This window comes from Homalodisca vitripennis, chromosome 4 (assembly GCF_021130785.1).
Source record: "Homalodisca vitripennis isolate AUS2020 chromosome 4, UT_GWSS_2.1, whole genome shotgun sequence".
Classification (NCBI taxonomy): domain Eukaryota; kingdom Metazoa; phylum Arthropoda; class Insecta; order Hemiptera; family Cicadellidae; genus Homalodisca; species Homalodisca vitripennis.
The window spans coordinates 118,619,127-118,639,279 of NC_060210.1; the positions used below are offsets into that span (position 1 = coordinate 118,619,127).

The 20,153-nt window shown below is 37.1% G+C and overlaps 1 protein-coding gene across 1 annotated transcript in view; it reads left to right on the plus strand.

Moving 5' to 3' along the window:
• The window catches only part of LOC124360008 (neuronal PAS domain-containing protein 4A), a 206,882-nt gene that overhangs the window by 35,204 nt on the left and 151,525 nt on the right, over positions 1–20,153 (plus strand). Inside the window, exon 2 of the mRNA XM_046813234.1 lies at positions 12,331–12,512. Coding sequence (XP_046669190.1) covers positions 12,331–12,512 — 182 coding nt within the window. The remainder of the gene's footprint in view (positions 1–12,330; positions 12,513–20,153) is intronic.

Below are 20,153 nucleotides of genomic sequence, written 5' to 3' on the forward strand. Positions count from 1 at the left end.
CAGGGACCCAACGTCTTTAAGGTGACATTCCAACCACCACCAACATCCTGGCAAAGTAAAGGAGACTTATGAGTACAATATACTGATTTACTGGAGGGCGTAAACTAATACATTAATCTTAGACTGGCAGTGCTGATAATAATAATTTATTACGGTACTCTGATATGTGACCATTATCTGGTACGAATATAACTTACTGGCATTAACTGAAGACAAACATTCTAAAAAGGTCCTTTCTGACATCACAAACTTCCCCACTAATTTTCCATGGAAAACATCCTTTCCATAGGCGACTAGACTAGAAATCTTGGCTCCGCGAAAGCTGATTACCACAAAGTTCTTGTTGACCACGAAAAGATAATCACCACGAACCTGCTTGAAACAACTCCAAACTAATTAGCTTTAAGAAGGGTTAAGCAAGTGTGATGCCCTTGCTGGCCTTGATCATCAAAAAAGAAAAGGCACAAATTGAATATGTGCAAGCAACATTAAGGTTACTATTTACAATAAATTATAGGCTTATTAACTGTTATAAGATGGTAAATCAAATACTTACAGACATAGATCGCGGAAGTCTCTTTCTAGCTGAGAGAGGCCAATTTGTCTAACGGGAATTCACGACACTTTTACCGGAAGTGAGAATTCAGCTCAGCTACGACATCGGAAGGGTTTGGTTATGATTATTATATCGTAGCATCCTGTTTATAATTTAATATAATCGTTATAATAGTGGTAGATAGAACTTATTCTACATTTTTGTAACAACCTTCCTTCCTAGGTTAAATACAAGATGATATTTTTGGGACTCTCCCAAACTCAAACCCTGCGTAAACCACTGTTCTGCGATGACAACCATGAATACTACAATCAACAACGTCATTAACAAGATCCTTTTTTAAAGTTAACACCTTCGTGTTTTCAACTTTCCACACTCTTTTCCAAATTCCAATCATGTCTGTTCCATAATTGACAAATATCGTAGCTGCATTTGCGCTTTAAGATATGCTGTACTCCTGTTTTCAATTAAATTATTAATATGTGAAATATTTAAATTCATGATTGGTTAGAATAAATCCATAATTTAATAGAAAATCCAAGAAATTAATTTGGAGTCGGTTTTATTGTTATAATTTTTTTGTTGACAAACTATTATCTGATGTTTTACAGGCGTATTGGGCATTGGCCTACGAAGTGTACAAGGGTATCCCCTAACATAAATTGCACGATTTTTGCTGATAATTTTGTATTCTGTATTGAGTGTGTGTTATTAATTGTTATATTTATTTATTTTCTTGCCGTTGAAACTCATCTAAATTATTGTTTGCCTTTTTGAGATCAAATGAATAATCAAAATATGACTGAATAAATTTACATACACTAGTGAATAAAACCATAACTGTGCCCATCCTTAGCCTGTACGACAGTCACATGACTGAACTGTACCAGGCAACCAGGTACACCAGACAGCACTGACACGGATTGTTCCCACGCGTGGTACACGCTACTCAGTCCCACGCCCACTACTCTACTCGCTCACTACTCCACAACACTGAGTAGCTCGAGGGCTCTGCTAACTAACTCCACTTGCGAAACACTACTCATTATCAGTGACTACCGTCTCTCCTGCTTCTTCTACCGGACGGTAACTGTGTTAGTGTTAACCGGACGTTGAAGAATTCATTTAGGAGTACCTCAGGGGGTCTAGGTTGGCACAGTGATCTTTATTTGTTTTTTTTTAGTACGAAATGGGTTCTTACAGCATTTAACCTCAAAGATTTTAATTTCATAATTTTAATATTTTTAATTGATCAATGCACATCCAGAATTGTTGATAGGTTCAGCCATCAAATTTCACACACTAATTGGCTGAGCGTAGCGAAGCTCGGGCCTACTAAATTTCATTTCTGCATGACGTGTGCTTATCTATCTATCCGAAGGACATCTCGAGATTGATATAAACTGTAGACTTTCGAGAAACTTTGCATGCAACCTCAGCAAAGCCTGTTACGCAACATACGGTGTTGTGTACTTCTACCTTGTATTCTTAAGTTTTAACGAGTTACATTTGTTTAATGATAGGTATAAGGCTATATTGTTCATATATTAAATTATTACTCTAAAAGAAGCAAAAACGAATAAAACAGTTAACAAACAGGCCTACTAACACCAAATTAGAAGAATACTACCTTTATTTGAATAACAAATATAAAACCAACAACATTGGATAGAAAGACAGTGATTATTTCATGCCATACTAAAATATTAAATGATTTAATTAGTTGATAGCAGCTGGAAAAGATGTTCGCGGACAAGGAAATGCAAAAACAAACAGTCGCGGTCGTAGCCGCCCGGAGGAGAGGAAGAAGAAGGAGCGTGAGTGGGCGGCAGACTGCCGTTAGCCTCCGTCCACCTAAGCTATGGGGTATATATTAATTACACGACGTGTAATTAGCAACTGGACCCCATAAGTCGCGGGTTTATGGTGTCATAAGTAAGGGTGGGCGGGGGTCCACTCCTCCTCGCCCGCACGCACAGCACCGGCCACACGCTCGCCACGTGCTCGCTGACTCGCTGCTCTACAGCACTTGTGGAGTTCCTGTCATCCTACTTAAGTATCGGCCAAGGACAAATCATTTCCGTTAAATTTCTTAGAAATATATTGAAAATGTTAATGTATTTAGTTTGTTTTAGAGAATATTTTATGTAACTCATGTTTTCTCTCAAATATACATTCTCATATTGGAAAGCATATTGAACCAAATTTACGTACGTAAAGATGCGATTTGCTCAGGACAATGTTCGAGTAAAGAATAGATCACATGATACGGTATTTGTGAATCATTAGTTTTAGCTTGAGTAAGTCAGTTTGACTAACTGTTATCTTCACACCTCATTTCCTCGCATGGGGAGAAGCCACTATTATCTGCTCATGGTGAAGTATTGCGTACAAATATACTTACAGATTTGTGTTCAAATTCAATTCTTTCAGTGGGTTTAGAACATCTTCAAAAAGTTTTATCTGATTAATGCAAGAATAATAAAAAGCCTCAACAAGTACATTAAAGATACTTATTGGTTACACCTGTATATTTCTATTGGACATTTTGTCTGTCATTTTACGTGGATTTTGAAATGTATGTTCATTTTGTTAAAAGAAGTGCATTTTCGATAACAATATTAACTGAAACGTCACTCAATATTTATAAACAGCCACGTAATCCGGAATACAAAATCAAAATGGTGATTTCAAAGTAATAAAACACTGCAATCACATATTAAACGTTGCATTTGGTGCTTGATATTATATAGTATGATCAAATTTGTATATTTTCAGATCTTGGAATAAAAACCGTACTGAAATTTCTATCAGATCCATAAATGTTACATCAGTTTTAATCTACTATATTTCATTTATGGAGGAGTAAATACTATTTAAACTCAAGATACTACTTCACTAGCAGGTATTAAGACAAAATTAAGGACCAAACTAATATACATGGAGGGGGGAACTAGGAAGAGCCACACACGTAGGAGCGCGGAAGTGGCCACGATGAAGAGATTATCGGGAGAATGATATTGTACACGATGGATACAGGCAGGAACAGCACGAGGAGAACCAGTTGAAGACAGAAAGGTCACTGTTCACTGTTAGCACCAGAGCTCGAGTTGTACGCACAGACGAAGATGACCGGCCGCCTCGCTGCGTGCCGCCGTTCCCACGCATCCCAGTCCTGACCTCCAGCACACTATCCTCGCAAAAACCTCTCCTTACCTTCTCTCACCGTTACACTCTACACTCGTCCAGGACATTCTTTTGTCTCGTGGATGATGGAAAAAGTTTGAGTCCAGAAACGCAAGGCACTTCCTCATTTAGAAATTTTTGAAAATCTGATAGGTCTGTAACACTAGTTTTGCACTACGATTTCGTTTCCGATACGCTATATTGTTGGCTCCAATTTAAATAAAAACACATTGCATTGATTTCGTGTAGTATATTTGCAAAGTATTAGGGTTTCCAAGTTAGTTATCTAATCATCAAGGACTATAACAATGGACAACCCAGGATGAAATAATTTGATGCCTTATTCCTCACCAAAGGTTCCAAACAGAATACATAGTAAAGTTATTATCTTGTTTACGGTCTTAACCACAATACGAAAGATTTCTTATCAAAAAAACGGTTGAAAGTCTGTACTGGTAAGAAGGGCGCAATAAAAAGAGTACAGTCCGTTAACACCTTCCCCTCCGATGGTTACTATTGTAGATATGAGACATCCCCACTTGTTAGCTAAATTGTTAACATTGTATACAACAGATGTGGTACTGATATACTCGTATAACACTTTCGTTACCTAACCGTGTTTTTTATTCTTAATATGAGAAACCGATGAGCTTGGTAACTAAAGTGTTAAGATTGTTTACTACAGCTATAGTAGTACGAATTGAGTAATACGTTCGCTACCGAAGGTTAGTTACTGTAGTAGTGTTCGATATTTATAATATGAGACAAAGGCCCGATTGATAACTAAACGTATTACTAGTATATACTATAGCTAGTGTGGGACTGACATGTAAATTATTTAATGAACAGACAATAGTGTATGATCATAAGCTACAGTCTAAAAGAAGCAATTGAACTACTCTAAGTAATTATAAAAAGCATGTTCCGTTTCTTCCTAGTGGAATAGTAAGAGTAAGGTAGTAGTAGCTAGCAGCAAGCTAATGTCTGTCTGTCTGTCCGTGTGCAATTAACGTTGGATAATGAGACTAAGCCACTACTTGCACACACCGCTCCATCCAAGGTTTTTTATCAACCGCTTTAAATATATTGATGTTTTAGCTTAACATTGACTTTAATTGGGCTTCTGGGTGGGCAGGCTGTAACTCTGCCTTGTAATTGGTCGCTTTTTCAAGAATCAGCCTGGAGGGGGGGAGGGAGGATGTGGGTTAGACTTTTTAAAAGTTAGTGATTTCGATGGATGCTGTATGTTTTGAACGATCCTTTCATATCAATATGATTTAGAGTTGAGGCTGCGAAATATCCCGCCCCATCCAATGAGGGTACCTTGGAAGGTGGACAAATAGATGGATATAACAAGAACATTTGTCACTAAATTTGAGAGGCCATGAGTTGATGGCATCAATCTCTTTCTGATTCTCATAATTTTCAGACAATTGTGACACAAATATTTGAAGAGAATGGTAATGGCGTCAACCTCGTCTTTCGTCGGGTCATTCGAGTTCGTAGCGAATGAACCTTTGGTTTCCTGAAACGATTTTCCATTTCTTGGAGTTCGCAAGATAACGTGTACTTAGAAAATGTATAAACTGACAAGGGTTCACTAAGGATTTTCAGAACAATCATAGATAATACCATCACAATAAACTGCACACTTCCGTGACTTTAATTGGTAATTGCATAAATCAAATGTTTAAAAACTTTAATTAATTACAACTAGAACATATGTAAAATTACAGAATTGCAGTGATCATTATAGGTTATATTTTAAAATTTTACATTATGATGCACTTTTAACCCAAATATAAAGTCTTAAATGTTCAAATGTCTGTATTTGATCCTGTATTGTTTATATTAGGATATGGAACAGTCTCAATTACAATACAAACGAATTCTGTTTTGATTATTAAATTACGTTTATGTATAATTTATAACACGTATAACGTAAAATCTAAATGGGTCTTTATAATTAATTAAGTATAATGAAACCAGTGTGTTTACGCATCGGCTGTAAGAAACTAATGGCTGCATAATTACTTTTGTAGATAGGTACTTAAATAATTGCAATATACTTGAATAAAACCCACAATATTTTTTGTCACTCATTATGTACTGTATTTTATAACAATTCTTTCTGGCCAAGATTGTGCTTTTTTTCAGCTCCAATGTGGTGTATGCCTGTTAAAAAATGGGATCAAATAAAAAATATCTCTAAATTGACTTAAGAGAGAAAATGCACATTTTTACATGAAAGGAGAGACGGTGGCTAGATGGAGTGGTAGATGTTCTGTGTGGGTTTTTTTTCAATTGGCTACGATTTGTGATACTAAAATTATTAAATATATAGTCGTTTCAAAAAAAATGTAGGCTACAACCGATACAGTATTAAGAGTTTGTACATTTACAGATTTGTTTAACAAATCCAAAACGTTTGGAAATGTCTTGGGACTCCACGTGCAAGGCCTCAGAAACGCCTAGTCCTCAGATGTAGCTCAATTCCACGTCTTTCTGCTCGTAGAGGCATTCACAATAGTTTCATACACTCGGCGTGCGGCCCTGGGCTAATGGTGGTGTCCGCGCAGCGCGTGTGTAATGACCGAGCTCGCACGAGTCACCACCATTACGCCAAACGATCTGTCCACACCGGCCATCCACATCCGACTGACCGCACCGCACCGCAGGTCGCGAGCCGCTGGCCGCAATCACACGCCCGAGACCGCACGGGTCCGCGCCGCACACCATCGGCTCTAAATGGCATTAATTTCGGCTCTAATGGTTCTCGCTACCAGTGCTCTATGTTCTTTGTTATTGCTGGTATGTCAACGTCCTTGATTGTGACCGTTGCGCACGTATTTGGTGACCAATGACGTAGTGTATCGGGTACAATGGTTATCGCAAGATAGCCGGATCAAACAACGTCGAGCGTGGCTGCTGCTTGGATGGGTGACCGCTGAGCGGGGTTTTTCAAATCATGCTGTCAATGCTGTTGTCTAAGATGTGTTTTCTCATTCTCCTAAATTTGATTCGAATCAGTTCATGGCATTTATCGTGTTCACACGGAAAATTAAAACGTGATATTATACTTTACAGAAGTTTATATAGTACGCAAATATCTCAGTGTAGTGGGTATGTCTGTTATCGCGAGATAACCGGATCAAGCAACGTCGAGCGTGGCTGCTGCTTGGATGGGTGACCGCTGAGCGATCCTGTCCTTGCAAGCACACCGCCTGCCCGGCCATTGGTGGTGGTTCGGAAGTCACCTTTAAGCAGTTGGTCCCCAGGTTAAGTGTAAGAGAGGGGTTCTTAGCCCTAACTTACCTGGTAAAATAAGACTACTTTACTTTACTTTTTACTTTTACGTGGTATGCTCACGATACTGTCCACTGGGCAATACAGCATTCTCATACTTTGACAAGATTACACGGACAAATTGAAGTAAACCCCAAGATAAATGGTGTTGTAATAATAACAATTGTATTGCTTTTGAACATGTGCATCAAAGTTAGGTGCTATACGAATCCCGCTTCTGTGGCAGTTACACGAATAGCAGTAGGTGCAGCAGGAAGACTATCAGAGCTACAGGGGCTGCATGGGATTGTAGGGTGGCCGTTCTAGATACAAATTTAATGGAGTGTTTAGAATGCAAAAGAAAGCTGTCAGAATCATTTACAAATTAAATCAAAGAAGGGTCGTGTAGAGTGGCCTTCGGGGAGCTTGGATTGCTGACTTTGCCTAGCCTCTTTATTCTCGACGTCGTGCTATACTGCCGATTCAAGTGTGTCTCACTTCGGGGTAGCGACGTACACCAATACGGAACTAGAGGCCGGGGCAAGTTTCGTATGGCACAGCACAGAAGTACTGTTTTTGAACGCTTGCCATCTCAGGTTGGTGTAAGGCTGATCAATAGGCTCTGAACGCGTCAATAACCACAAAAATTTAAATCTCGATTAAAATATTTCCTATTGTCTAGGGCATTTTAGTCAGTTGACGAGTTTGCGATGGGCCGCTGGGATAGTCTTCAGTAACACTTAAAAACAATTTTTCTAACTCCCCTTCTGATATCCAGCGACAGGTGTCACGTACCCAAAAAGTAATTAAATTTTATATTTATTTATTATTTTTACTTATAGTTAAATTGGTACTTTAATTTATATATGACGCTTCCAATACAATTATTGTTAATTGTTTCCTGCAATAAAGAATATTATTATTATTGTTACATGTTATAGAAATTGTCAAAAAAGAAAATAGGCTAAAATTTTGGGTTCATACATGACATTTATGTTCCTGTCATACAATGTGTTCCATCCATCCTACTGCGCATTGATTCGAATTTCCCACTCTAGCACCAACCTCAGTCAGCCAATCATGTGGTCACCCAAACATGTGCTACTGTACTGTAAAAAGCATCTGGGATTAATGCGGTTTTCAGACGAGTTTTAAATGCCTTGGCCTAATCAAATTTGGCAGTTTTTTGACAACTGAGCTCTTGCCTAAGATGGCAAACGCTCAGGTACTACCGTCCTGTGTCTCCCAGTTCGGTACTTGTCCCTACCCCTGGTCTCATAAGAGCGTATGTTACTACCTCTAATGTGCTCGCATTTTGATCTGGAAAACAGAGACGTCTCTAGAATTTACAGGCAGGGTAATGTCAACAGTTTCAGATTTCTGAGTGCTGGTCTGCACGACTCTCTCCATTGTAGTTTTGCAATTGTTCCAACGGATTTTTTCTGGAGTGTAAACATTCTAGAGAAATGTGTTTTTCCACAAGACCACTCCTTAAACGTTAATAAAATTAAGCCAAATGTTATCATACATTTTAAAATAGCCAAGAGAAGAGTAAAGTGTAAAAAGAGAAGAGTCGTAGTAATAAGAGAGGAAAGGAATGATGAATGTCGCTGTTATCTACAATACTATCATATATTACTTCACCCTTGGACGGAGTACCGTATCCCACGCAGACCCTGTAGCTCTGATCGTCTTCTTCCTGCACCTACTGCAATCCATATAACTGCCACAGAATCGAGATGCCTAAGTACCAACGCGAGATCCTAACTTATCAGAACTCTAAACACATTGAGATGGTCAGATACTGCGCCAAGCGATTATGCACGAGGAAAAGATGGTATCAGCTTTTTAAATATTGATTGATAAACGTGATAGCCTAGTTGGCCAATTTCGTGACTTGGTTACCACTCAATGCACCACAGCATTCACAACCTGACAACAAACAGGACGTTGATTATTTTGTTGATAATAGGCTATTGTGTTTGTCGCGATGTTTAGCATTCTGAAATACCTGCACTTGTGCCAGCCAACTCCCGATGAAGCCGCTAGACGTACAGATTACAATAATTTTGTTGAAGTTGTGACTCTTGAGGTTTGAGTTCTTGAGTTCAAAACCACGCTTGGAATTATAAAATAATCGGTCTTCACAGCCTCTTCCGCAGGTACTAATGCCCGAGAGCAGCAAAGTCCGTTCGAGTCCAACCAATAGTGAAACAGAATACCATTTTATAATAATATTAAGAAAACAATTAGTAATGCATAAAATATTAGGCCTACCTTTATAACCATAATTAGACCACGAGGACGCACACTGCAATAGGAAAACGGCGTTGGAATATCCTTAGGTAGCCGCAGGCGTAACCAATCGAACAAACTGCGAACAGACAGAGCCCACTGGTTTATGGTAAGGCTTATTGAAATTGATCTTCGTGCATGGCATCCAAACTGATACCTGGATGACATGAGACCCTTTTTGAAATCCTGGAAGGAATTCAAAAAACCAATAACAGACAAAATTTTCCTGAGGTAACTTACATCTTTATCCAAAATGTTAAGAGGGTAAAACGTTTCATTACAAGTGGTCATATCTCATATAATATACTATCCCTAAAGCTGTCTTCCGCCCACTTTGTGGAAACTCTGATCAGGTATCCATGCTCTGAAATTAGGTCCACTATTCCTAGAATACGAACCTCTTCATCCAGAGATTTTCAGACCCTACTCCTATTCGAAGATGAATGAAGACAAAGTTTGATCATCTGTAAGCGTCTTCTTGTCCTTTTAAGAAGTGCATCCAGTTTGAGATAGCTCCAAAGAGTACACCACTGGAAATTTTTAAAAATGGTTGAGCTCCAGTCATGTCTGATTCTGATTCCACCTTTGTCTAAACATCAGCCTTTTCATTTTCTACGATATATGTCATTCCATACATGGAAATAAGGTTACTCCTGACTCTTTTCATTCGCCAAACTCACTCGTTACCAATATGCGCAGTACTTGGATATGTCGTTATTTTAAATTATATATCGTGACAGCGCATGAATGTCGTAGTTTTAATTATGTGTTAGCACGCATTAATGATTTCCTCACAATAATTTTGAATTTTCGGTGGACCATTATATATTAGTACCAGTCCGCAAGACAATTAAGTCTCCGCGGTGTCACCAATCACAAAGATCTTTCGATGAACGCGTAGAAACAGAGAACATAATTACCGTACATACCGACTACCTCGCGGTATCATCCAATAAGGCCGTATCCTTCTACAGTACAATAGTGGATCGATAAATTGGAAAACTAAAACCTTTACGGTAGACTTTCTCTATCAGTCAGTGTAATTGGTAGTATCTGCGGAGCCCGGGGTATATGGGACATCTGAATGGGTTGATGTATGGAGATACGAGGTTACTCATTAGCTGGGTCGCTGTGGCCTACTTGTCTATAGTGGAGGTATAGATACCCAATGGGGCTACTGCAGTGAGCCTTCTTTTGTAGTATTTGATTGGGGACAAAGATATCAATTACATTAGTGAATTAGAATGAGTTACATGTCCTTTTCTGCCAAAGAGGATTAGAAGTAATTGATCGAATGCGTGGAAACAAAAAACTTTAGACCGATTTCAATTTTAATTTCACTTTAAAATTTTTGACAAAAAAACACGTTACCTTTAGAATATTTTATAGAAAATTTTTATTTTTTATCATTTAAGATATAATACTCAAATCTTTATTACTACTAAAATATAAAAGACATTAGTCCTTTTCTGCCAAAGAGGATTAGGAGTAATTGATCGATTGCGTGGAAACAGAAAACAGTCACAACACTTTAGACCGATTTCAATTTTAATTTTACTTTGAAATTAAAAAAAAAACACTTTACCCTTTAGAATATTTTATAGAAAATGTTTATTTTTATCACTTAAGATATAATACTCTAATTTTTATTACTACTAACATATAAAAGACAATGTGAAAAAATAATTGATTTGTCCTTTTGTTATATATCACACCAATCCAAATATTAACGTAAGATTTAAATTTTACAAAACAATTCTTAATACGTCTTACATCGGCCATATTTCTACATCACATGTGTGCTTTGATATGCTGAAGCAGATTTGAGACAGATGATGAACTGAGAAAGACAATGGAAGAAACCCGGATGGGGAAAACCCCCTAGTTATAAAACAGCGTGTTGGTTTGCTGTCTTGTATTATTATTGTACTTTACGTTCATTAGCATAATTGGTACACCTCTTCTGGTTTCGATGATTGGGTGCACTACTGGTTCCCACTTTATTGCACTAACGTTGATTTGCAGTTTATTAAACTGTATGTACGTTTTTTTATCAACGAACTGCGGGATTTCAGTCATAAACTAAAAAAATTGACGTGATGTGATAGCTTGTTTGGGTAGAGACGAAATAAAATATTTTACAAGATACACAAATATGCCGATTTGCAAACATTACATTTTTCTAATGACTCATTCCTTCGATATAATGCACTTTTTGTTCATGAACGTGTTCTACAACTTCTAAAATTACCCGAAGAAACCAGGATTTTTTCGGACATTTGCCATCGTTCTGTGATACAAAAAATTAGTTAAACTACGTCTCGAGATCTACAAACTGTATTCTGTTGTTCAGTTTTAATAATTAGCGTTGTCTTTAGATTTTTATTAAGTGCAAGTTTTAGAGTTAATGAAGTTGACACACACCATGATGGTTGTGATTCCTGGCTTACGCGTATCACAACCGGGAATCACTGATATGATTCGTTTATTTTAACCTAGTTTGAAATTACGTGGTAGGTTAGTTATTTACTTAAAGAGGAGACCAGATCACAGATCTCGAAACGTACTGTTACTGATTTTTTTGTTTCACTGAACAATGACAAATGTCCGGAAAAATCCGGTTTCCTTCACAATCCTACCATCGTCAAAAACAAAGTACAAATCAAATTATCTAGTACATTTTTAACTAGGGATTTTGGAAAGTCACTGTAGTATGAATATATATATATATATATATATATATATTCATACTACAGTGACTATATATATATATATATATATATATATATATATATATATATATATTCATACTTCAAACATAGTCACGTAGGGCTGTGGTCCAGAAAAGTATACGAAATAAAGCTGTCTCTCCTTAACTTTTCAATAGAAATAATTAATTATATATTTTCTCAAGTGAAAATAACCTTGGTAGAATGGTAGATTTTTGTCATTTGTTCTGTTATAAATCAAATGTATTCTGTTTTCTAACGATTCCGATGTTTTGTTAGGTTCGACGCCACCAAGTCGACCAAGGGTGCGAGCAAGCTCCGGAGAGATCTCATCAACGCCGAGATAGCCAACCTGCGGGACTTGCTGCCTCTGCCCCCCAGCACCAGGCAGCGCCTCAGCCAGCTACAGCTCATGGCTTTAGTCTGCGTCTACGTGCGCAAGGCTAATTACTTTCGCGAGTGTGAGTACATTCACATCTTCTCGTCCCAGCAGATTTACTGAATCGCATAAAATATTATATTCTTTATTCCAGGTTTTTGCAAAGTGTTCAAATACACTTCACGGAGATACCACGTAACCTATGTTTAACGCAAGGCGATTTTCTAGTTTTCTACGGCAGATGAGCGGTTTCACTGCTAATTTGAAGATCGTAGTTAATGTTATTGGAATATTTTATGAGGTGTTTTGTTTGAACACTCGGTCGTTAAAGTATAGTAGTGTACGTATACTAGAGAACCACGGCCATTGCCTGCAATTTGTTTTGCAAAGAAATTATTTTAAATCCCCAGACTCTTTTTTTCAAAGTCTAATAATGAAGCGTAAAGAAAATATGTTGAAATAAGCAGTGTTTCGTGGTGTTTCATTTCTACTTACGCATAAGTACCTATTGCAAGATTTAAAAAAACTAAACTCATATTATGAGAATTTATAGTAGCTATCCACTGTTGGATCAAAATACCTTATCATCAATCCTTTAACACACATCCTTCGAAGGAGAAAATTTACCTTATTATTTTTAAATCTATGTATCACAACAAATGGAGTCAATTCTCGTTTTATTTATGTTTTAGACCTGACAAATGAAGTAAAAATTAGTAGTAAAGTAGCAAAGTCCTAGCTAGGCCTATGCCAATAAACTCCAAAAGAATATTTGCATACAGAAATGATTTTCATACAATTTGTATAATAGTATTAGTATTAAGCTTTCTTTTCAATTCAGGATAGGTGAAATCCACCAAGGATATGTTCGTGGGCGTCGCAAGGAGAACGTAATTTACAATTTGGCAAACAAAACTTTTCTTGAATTTTTGTTAGTTTATTTAACTGATTTCCTGTTATTAACACTTATCAGAATATAGGGAGTGAAGCAAGGCTGGTTTAGGCCACAGAAGGCTAGGCGCCTGGGAGCCGGTACGCCACATGCGCTGCGCATGCGCCTTACCGGGTACTTGTAGGTGTCGGCGCGGCCGTGTACTCGTGTCGAATTTGCATAGAGCGCAGCGCGTCTGCTGCAAAAAATGAAGAAATTAAGGAATGTGGGCTCTGTAGAATAATGGGGAGACTTTATCAGATCCCATTGTAAACGGGCGAGGTGGCCATATTTCGTGGCCTAATTAGAGTGACCATCGACACTGCCAGTATATCACGGGGTGTGACCCGTAGATTAATCGCCGCAACAATTAAACAGTGAAGAAGGCAGGTGCAACCTGGCCGAAACGTTGTGCGAGAGAGAATTTGCATCGCCGTGCCTGCTACGCCGTCGGGCCACTTGATCAATGGATCTTTAAAGAGCGAATGGTCCGAATTTTGGAGAATGAGCATTTTTATGAAATATGCAAAAAATATTAAGAACAGTAATATTTAAATTTATATTTTATAATTTGACACATTTTAAAGAATATCATAAAAATAATTAACATGATACGTCATATGAAAAAAACGTATAATATCCAAAGATTATCAATAAAATGCTTCAACAAAACTTCTATAGCCTAAAAAGTTTAAAAACTTTTCCATCTCTAAAGAACAACACAATATACACATTTTATTCGATCTCCAAATGACATTAGAAAAATATTAGCATTAAGAATAAACATAGCGGCATGGATATCGTCAATATATTTTAAAAATTTGAACTTTCGTTGTCAATGTACATATAATATTAATATAATTGTTTAAAAGACGTTTTAAAGATAGATAAAAGTTTTAGTTTGTTGCATATAACGTTAGATATTCTGAAAGTACGTCATTGTCTTTATTTGATTTTTATATTTTTTTAGTCTGGTTGACTATGATACAAAAATATAAGAATAGTGAAAAGATAAGTACAAATACAAGACAAAGCTTTATAGGATATGTAAAGTTGTCGAAGGAGTTTTAAGAACTCCTGTGTTATGCTATTGTTAGATTTACCGCTGTCAAAATTTTGTTTTTTATACTGTACTACATTTCTACAGTATTACAACCACGATAATGTCTTACTGATACACATTAAGGCGAGGCATTGTTTAATCAAAGATGGAAACTCAGCACAACTAATGTTATGATAATCTACGTAATTAGTTTTAGTATTTTCGTTTAGTTCATAGTGTTATCACTTTTACATGGTTCCTAGAGACTAGTTTTTAAATTCAAATTGGTAGAGGCACGTAAAAGGCAAATCCAATTTATTTTACGTTTTTATTTAGTAGAGTCTGAAATATTACGATTGTTAGTCAAAAGATGCGATAAATTGGAGACATATTACGGATCCAAAATGAAATGTCACGCTGATGTTTACTAATTACTGACCAAGAATGTACTGGACAAGGAGTGGGAGTTGACTGGGTCAGCAGAAGATATGGAAATGTCGCACTAACACACGAAGTGTTCGCACGCGCACACGCGCGCTCTACAGTCGTGACCACTCTCTCCGCGATACCCGTCATCGTAGGGCATCCCGAGTCTGGCCCTAACAACGCTCAAGGGTACCCTCATTGTTATCCGGACCCGTGGGAATCCGCAGAAACAATCGATTCCGCGAGTTTAATTCGGAGAATTGCGAAGGTGATACATCGACAGTTCCCGGAGGTATCGATAAAGGCGTACGTACTGTATATCTCGGTGACGTCCAGGGATATCCCTTCACCCGGTGTACGGTGTACCGCAGGGATCCGGGTTAGTTCCGCTGTTATTATCCGGGTTGTTTCCCGCCTAGGGCTCGTCGTGCTGTTGGACCCTAATGGCCGAGGATGGAAGGCCAGTGAGAGTGAAAGGTGAACTGTATTTAATATTCGCATGGTGAATAATATCTAGAATAGATTGATTTATTTTATTATATGCTTTATTACTTAGATTCCTGTCTGTCACGTGGGTTATTACTTCTTGCTCAACGATAAGACATGACACTACTTCCCCTTCCTTCCATGAGTGAGGGATTTATGGTTTTCTAAGGTGAATACTGTCGATAAGAAGGTCGGTTTTGCCTTCCAGCATCCTTAAGTCAGACTGTTTGAGATGATCTAGAACTCCTGAGGCTCCCCCAGGTGTATCGATAAATACAAATAAAGAGTGTCAAATTTTATACTAGATAAATGTGTTGCCGTAGGGCTGAAAAGAACATTTTTAAGACACGTGTCAAAACTGACATCCGAACTTCCGAACCATTATCAATCCTATATGAACAAGATCATTTACAACAGCCCCCCACCTCATTGCTGTTTGTGTTACCGCCAAACCAAGATCAAGTCACTGAAAGCTCTAACATTGATTACAGTGGGTTAAACAGACTCGTGTGATATAGAATCCATTGCGATTCAACATATTGTAATATGCCCTAGTGGCGTACACCAGCCTAATTTCGCATTTAAAACACAATTTTACATTATCTATGAACCTAGCAGTTTTAACTCTGTTGAAAGGGACAGATCCAGTTTTCTTGTATGAAATGGGCGATATATACATTGGGGTTGGATGTCAAGTGTAGTTTTGTTGCTGCCTACCAACGACCTCATTTTTCTCACTTTATTGACAAAGTGACAAAGCAGATTTTTAATCACCGTTTGGATACGGTGCGAATGAGACAGGACTTCTCAAGGTGGCCGACCGGCTAAACACTACGCGAAAATGTAGTCAAATCTCATCCTCCAATTATCTGGATTGCTATGTAATACTTTAGATAAAGTATAATGCAATTTGAATTTTACGCATTGTGGAAAACAGAAGATTTGCAGGCATAACTACCATTGCAAGGGCTACCTACCATTCACGTGTAACAACAGCAGACCCTTGCATCCTGATCGTCTTTACCTTGGCATCACTTGCGTCACAGTTGCGGATAGACAGGCAAACAGTGATAAATATTGTCAGCAGTATGTGGCAACACTGCGTCCGGCGTCGGGCTCAGCAGTTGGTACAACTGCGATTATTCTAATCGTTATTGAAGCAGACCCGCGAAGGTAGCAGCTGATAAATGTTCAATTAAGCTGTAAACAATATAGCTCCTAATGGCGGATCTTATTATCCCTGTTTGTCAGCTGTTTTAATAAGGATTTTTATGTTATCTCTGCGCCATCACCTGCATGTTAATTAAAATTCTAAATCCTTGAGAATGTAAAGTGTATAGCACAGTGCGTATAAGTTTTCTAATTAGAATTAATCACTAGATATTTTTAACATTTATCTTATGGTAATGATTTGTTTCTATGGGTCTGACTGAAATTTTAGCATTTAGTAGGCGTTTTGCAATAACCCTTAGTCCGGCTAGTAGAGATTTTTAGGTTAGGGGGTTTTGGAAACGATTTGTAAAAGTTACCCTGAAATGTCCGGGAGCGGAAAGTCAATTTGCACTGTACAAAGCACACTACCCGGTTTTTCCTGAAATCGATTCATGAATCTTTCCTAAGAAAGCAATCAATCGTCAGCTACGCTAGTTTTGCTGGTGGTTGAAATGGGAGGGTATTGTAAGGGTTAAAAATATGAAACGATAATTATTTAATAATATTATGTGTTTCCTACCTTAATACATTAAAACTGATCATTTAATTCATAAATAATATCATATTAAAATACTCTTCTATAAGCGTTAGAAAAATTATATAAACTGGAAGTCACCGACTTTAATGTTTTGTATACGTTTAGCTGACACTCATTTGACATTTATTTACTTATCTAATGGTTGATTTTAAATATGTAAAGTTAGGTAAAATATGTTCGGAGAAAAGGATGAACATTTCATATTTTTAATATTTATTAATACCCTCAATTTCGACCTAAACCAAAGTTATCAGGGCTGATAATCGGTTTTTTCTCAAGAGAAATTTCGCTATCGATTTCTACAAATACAGTGTAAATTGACTCTTTTTACCCAGACTATGGGGTCTGCACTGATGATTCGTTGACATTGGGGCCTGTACAGATAAATGAATGGAATTGGAAACCAGACATCCGCAACCATACAATATACTATATCAAAGCCGGGACGTTAAACGTTTATATGACGCTCAACCTTCATATTATAACTTAAGTTTATAATTGGTAATTTTAATGATAACTGGAGATCTATAATAATAACTAATTTAACTGTTATATCATGCACGATAATATCGTTCGAGTCAGTTTGTGTAGAAATAGTATCAGATGTCCTGATGTTTCTCGTAGAACATATGATATGATGGTGAAAGTTTGGATGATTTGAGTGTTTAAGTTTGAAAACAATCAGCAATAGTTAATTTATCGGATGATTTAGTTCTAAATGCCGGTAAGCTTAGATATACATAAGTTCTGTCATATAAATTATTTGTATCATAACTTTGTTACACACTGTTCTATGATTATGAATTTTCATACAAAGGCTCTTTTAAATACATGACAAAATATTTTAGCTGAAAAAGTTTGGTTACTTTAGCATTTCTTGAATTAGGTAACATAAGATGAATTTAGTAAAAATTTGTTGTTGTTTATGTCTTTGTTATAACCCCTAATTTAATGTCCGATCTGCTATGGTGAAGTGGTGAATCTATAAGACTTACTTACCGGTGACCGGTTGTACTGTATTCGATTAACTGATGATTTTAAATTGATTTTAAAGCAGTCGAGCTAATGTAAAAAAATATTATCATTTTATACGCTTAACCCTTTTGATACCTTACCATTTAGACCTCTACTAAAACTATCGCGGCTGACGATCAAATTCTCTCTTTTCGGAAATTTCGCCATCTCTTCGTTATAAACGCTAATTTTAATGTCCGATCTGCTCTGGTGAAGTGGTGAACATCAGCAATCTGCAAGGCTACCGGCGACCGGTACTTTGCAGTTACTGCCGAGGACGTAGTACTCTCGGAGGACACAGAGAATTTTCTCCTTCATAAACACAGTTCATTAATATAAACAGTAAAGCCAGCAAGAACAGGTAGGACACAAGGACTTCAGTGTAATTATAATATCTCATAGTTATTTATTCCCTTAATACACTGAAATAACTATATAATGTGCGTCCTGGCATTCTAATTTACATTTATATAGTAAGTAGAAATAATATGACTAGAATCCACAATGAAAAACTTTATTATTAGTTATTTTTTATGAACATAAAGCGTCATTATATAGCAGACACATATGTTTTTATAATAGCTTACAATTTTATGTTTAGATTTTCAACAACATTATACAGTGCAATTACATGCATTCGTGTCTTATATTTGTGTATGGTCTTAGCGCCCTCTGTGTGAAATGGTTCGTCAATGATAATTTTTATTCTACTTTTTATTAAATGATTATTTGTAGGTTTATAACTCCAGATTAAAGGTTTATATAAGTGTTTGAGTCGTTAAGATAAATAGTAAAATATGATTAAACCTTGGTCTAAATATGATTAGAAATAATCTGAAGTTCAGATATGTATCTTTACAATATCGAAATGATGAAAGTGGATTTTTACGACAAGTGTTCAGATAACAAAAGGCTGTGAAGTTTGTAAAATTGTGATGTTTCACAATCATAAAGGGATTATAAATGAATTGCTTGGGATCTAAATATTGCTGACAACGAAGAACTGTACGTACCTGCAACAGAAACTGGGAATTGGATCATTTTTCAGTTTGGCGGGAGGTTTTGCCACTGCCTTGACTGCTTGGGTTCCCGGGCCGAAAATTTATAGTGCCCTCTCAGTGAAATCAACTTCTCTCAACTAAGAATACTCGCTACTTTGGGCTGACGATCTTTGGGTTTATAGTACTAAGCACTAAGCCAAATGTTATAAATTCATGTTCACGCGATGCAGAATTATTATAGAACTTGTAGTGGCTTCAATCATCACGATGCTGTATGATGCATCGTGGTCAGTGAGTGTGGCTTTAAGTGATGCAAATTGAACTTTTGGCTCAGAGGCATCTGTTCGACACTGAAGAAAGACGCTGTAGGTTGGCCTTTAAAAGATGAGACGACCTTTGTTCTCTAAATCTCAGAGGTTAAATGGCTTACGCAGTTAGTGTGGTCAGGCATCAAGATAACTAAGGCTAAGTTTAGGGTAATATTAACGCCTTCCTCACACCATAGATGATGCTATAAGGTTGAGGCCACTAGCATCATCCTTTCGTCGATGACAATCACTTGAAGTTAGCTTGGAATGCCTCTTAATGCAGAGGTCTTGGTGAGTTCTCGTGTGGTAACCAGTGTTCTGGGAGGAATCATTTTAATTTTAGTAATTAGTAGTGGCCTTTAGCTCGTTGGACTTTGGATCTGGTTTAGATGTATCACAGGTTCAAATCTTGTCTTTGACAGTTATCATCACTGTTGAACTTGTAGTGTAGAGATTTTTTCAGCTTATTGTGTTTGATAATATCCCCGCACAGGCCAGTGGCGCATGACGATGGGTGGAATAAGGACAACAAAGAGGGGATAAGTAAGTAATGACTACCAGAGCTGCAAGGGCTGTACAGGCTTGATTAATCCGAGTCGGTGAATTCAATAGGATCAGTGTTGTAGCGTCAGCGACCATTATGTTGTTCTTTTCTTATTCATCCTACCCATCACAATTTTCTTTAACCTGTAACAAATACTTTCATAAGGTTATTTTGGTACATTATAGACTATGAAAACTAAAAGAATTAAAAAAACACTTTTT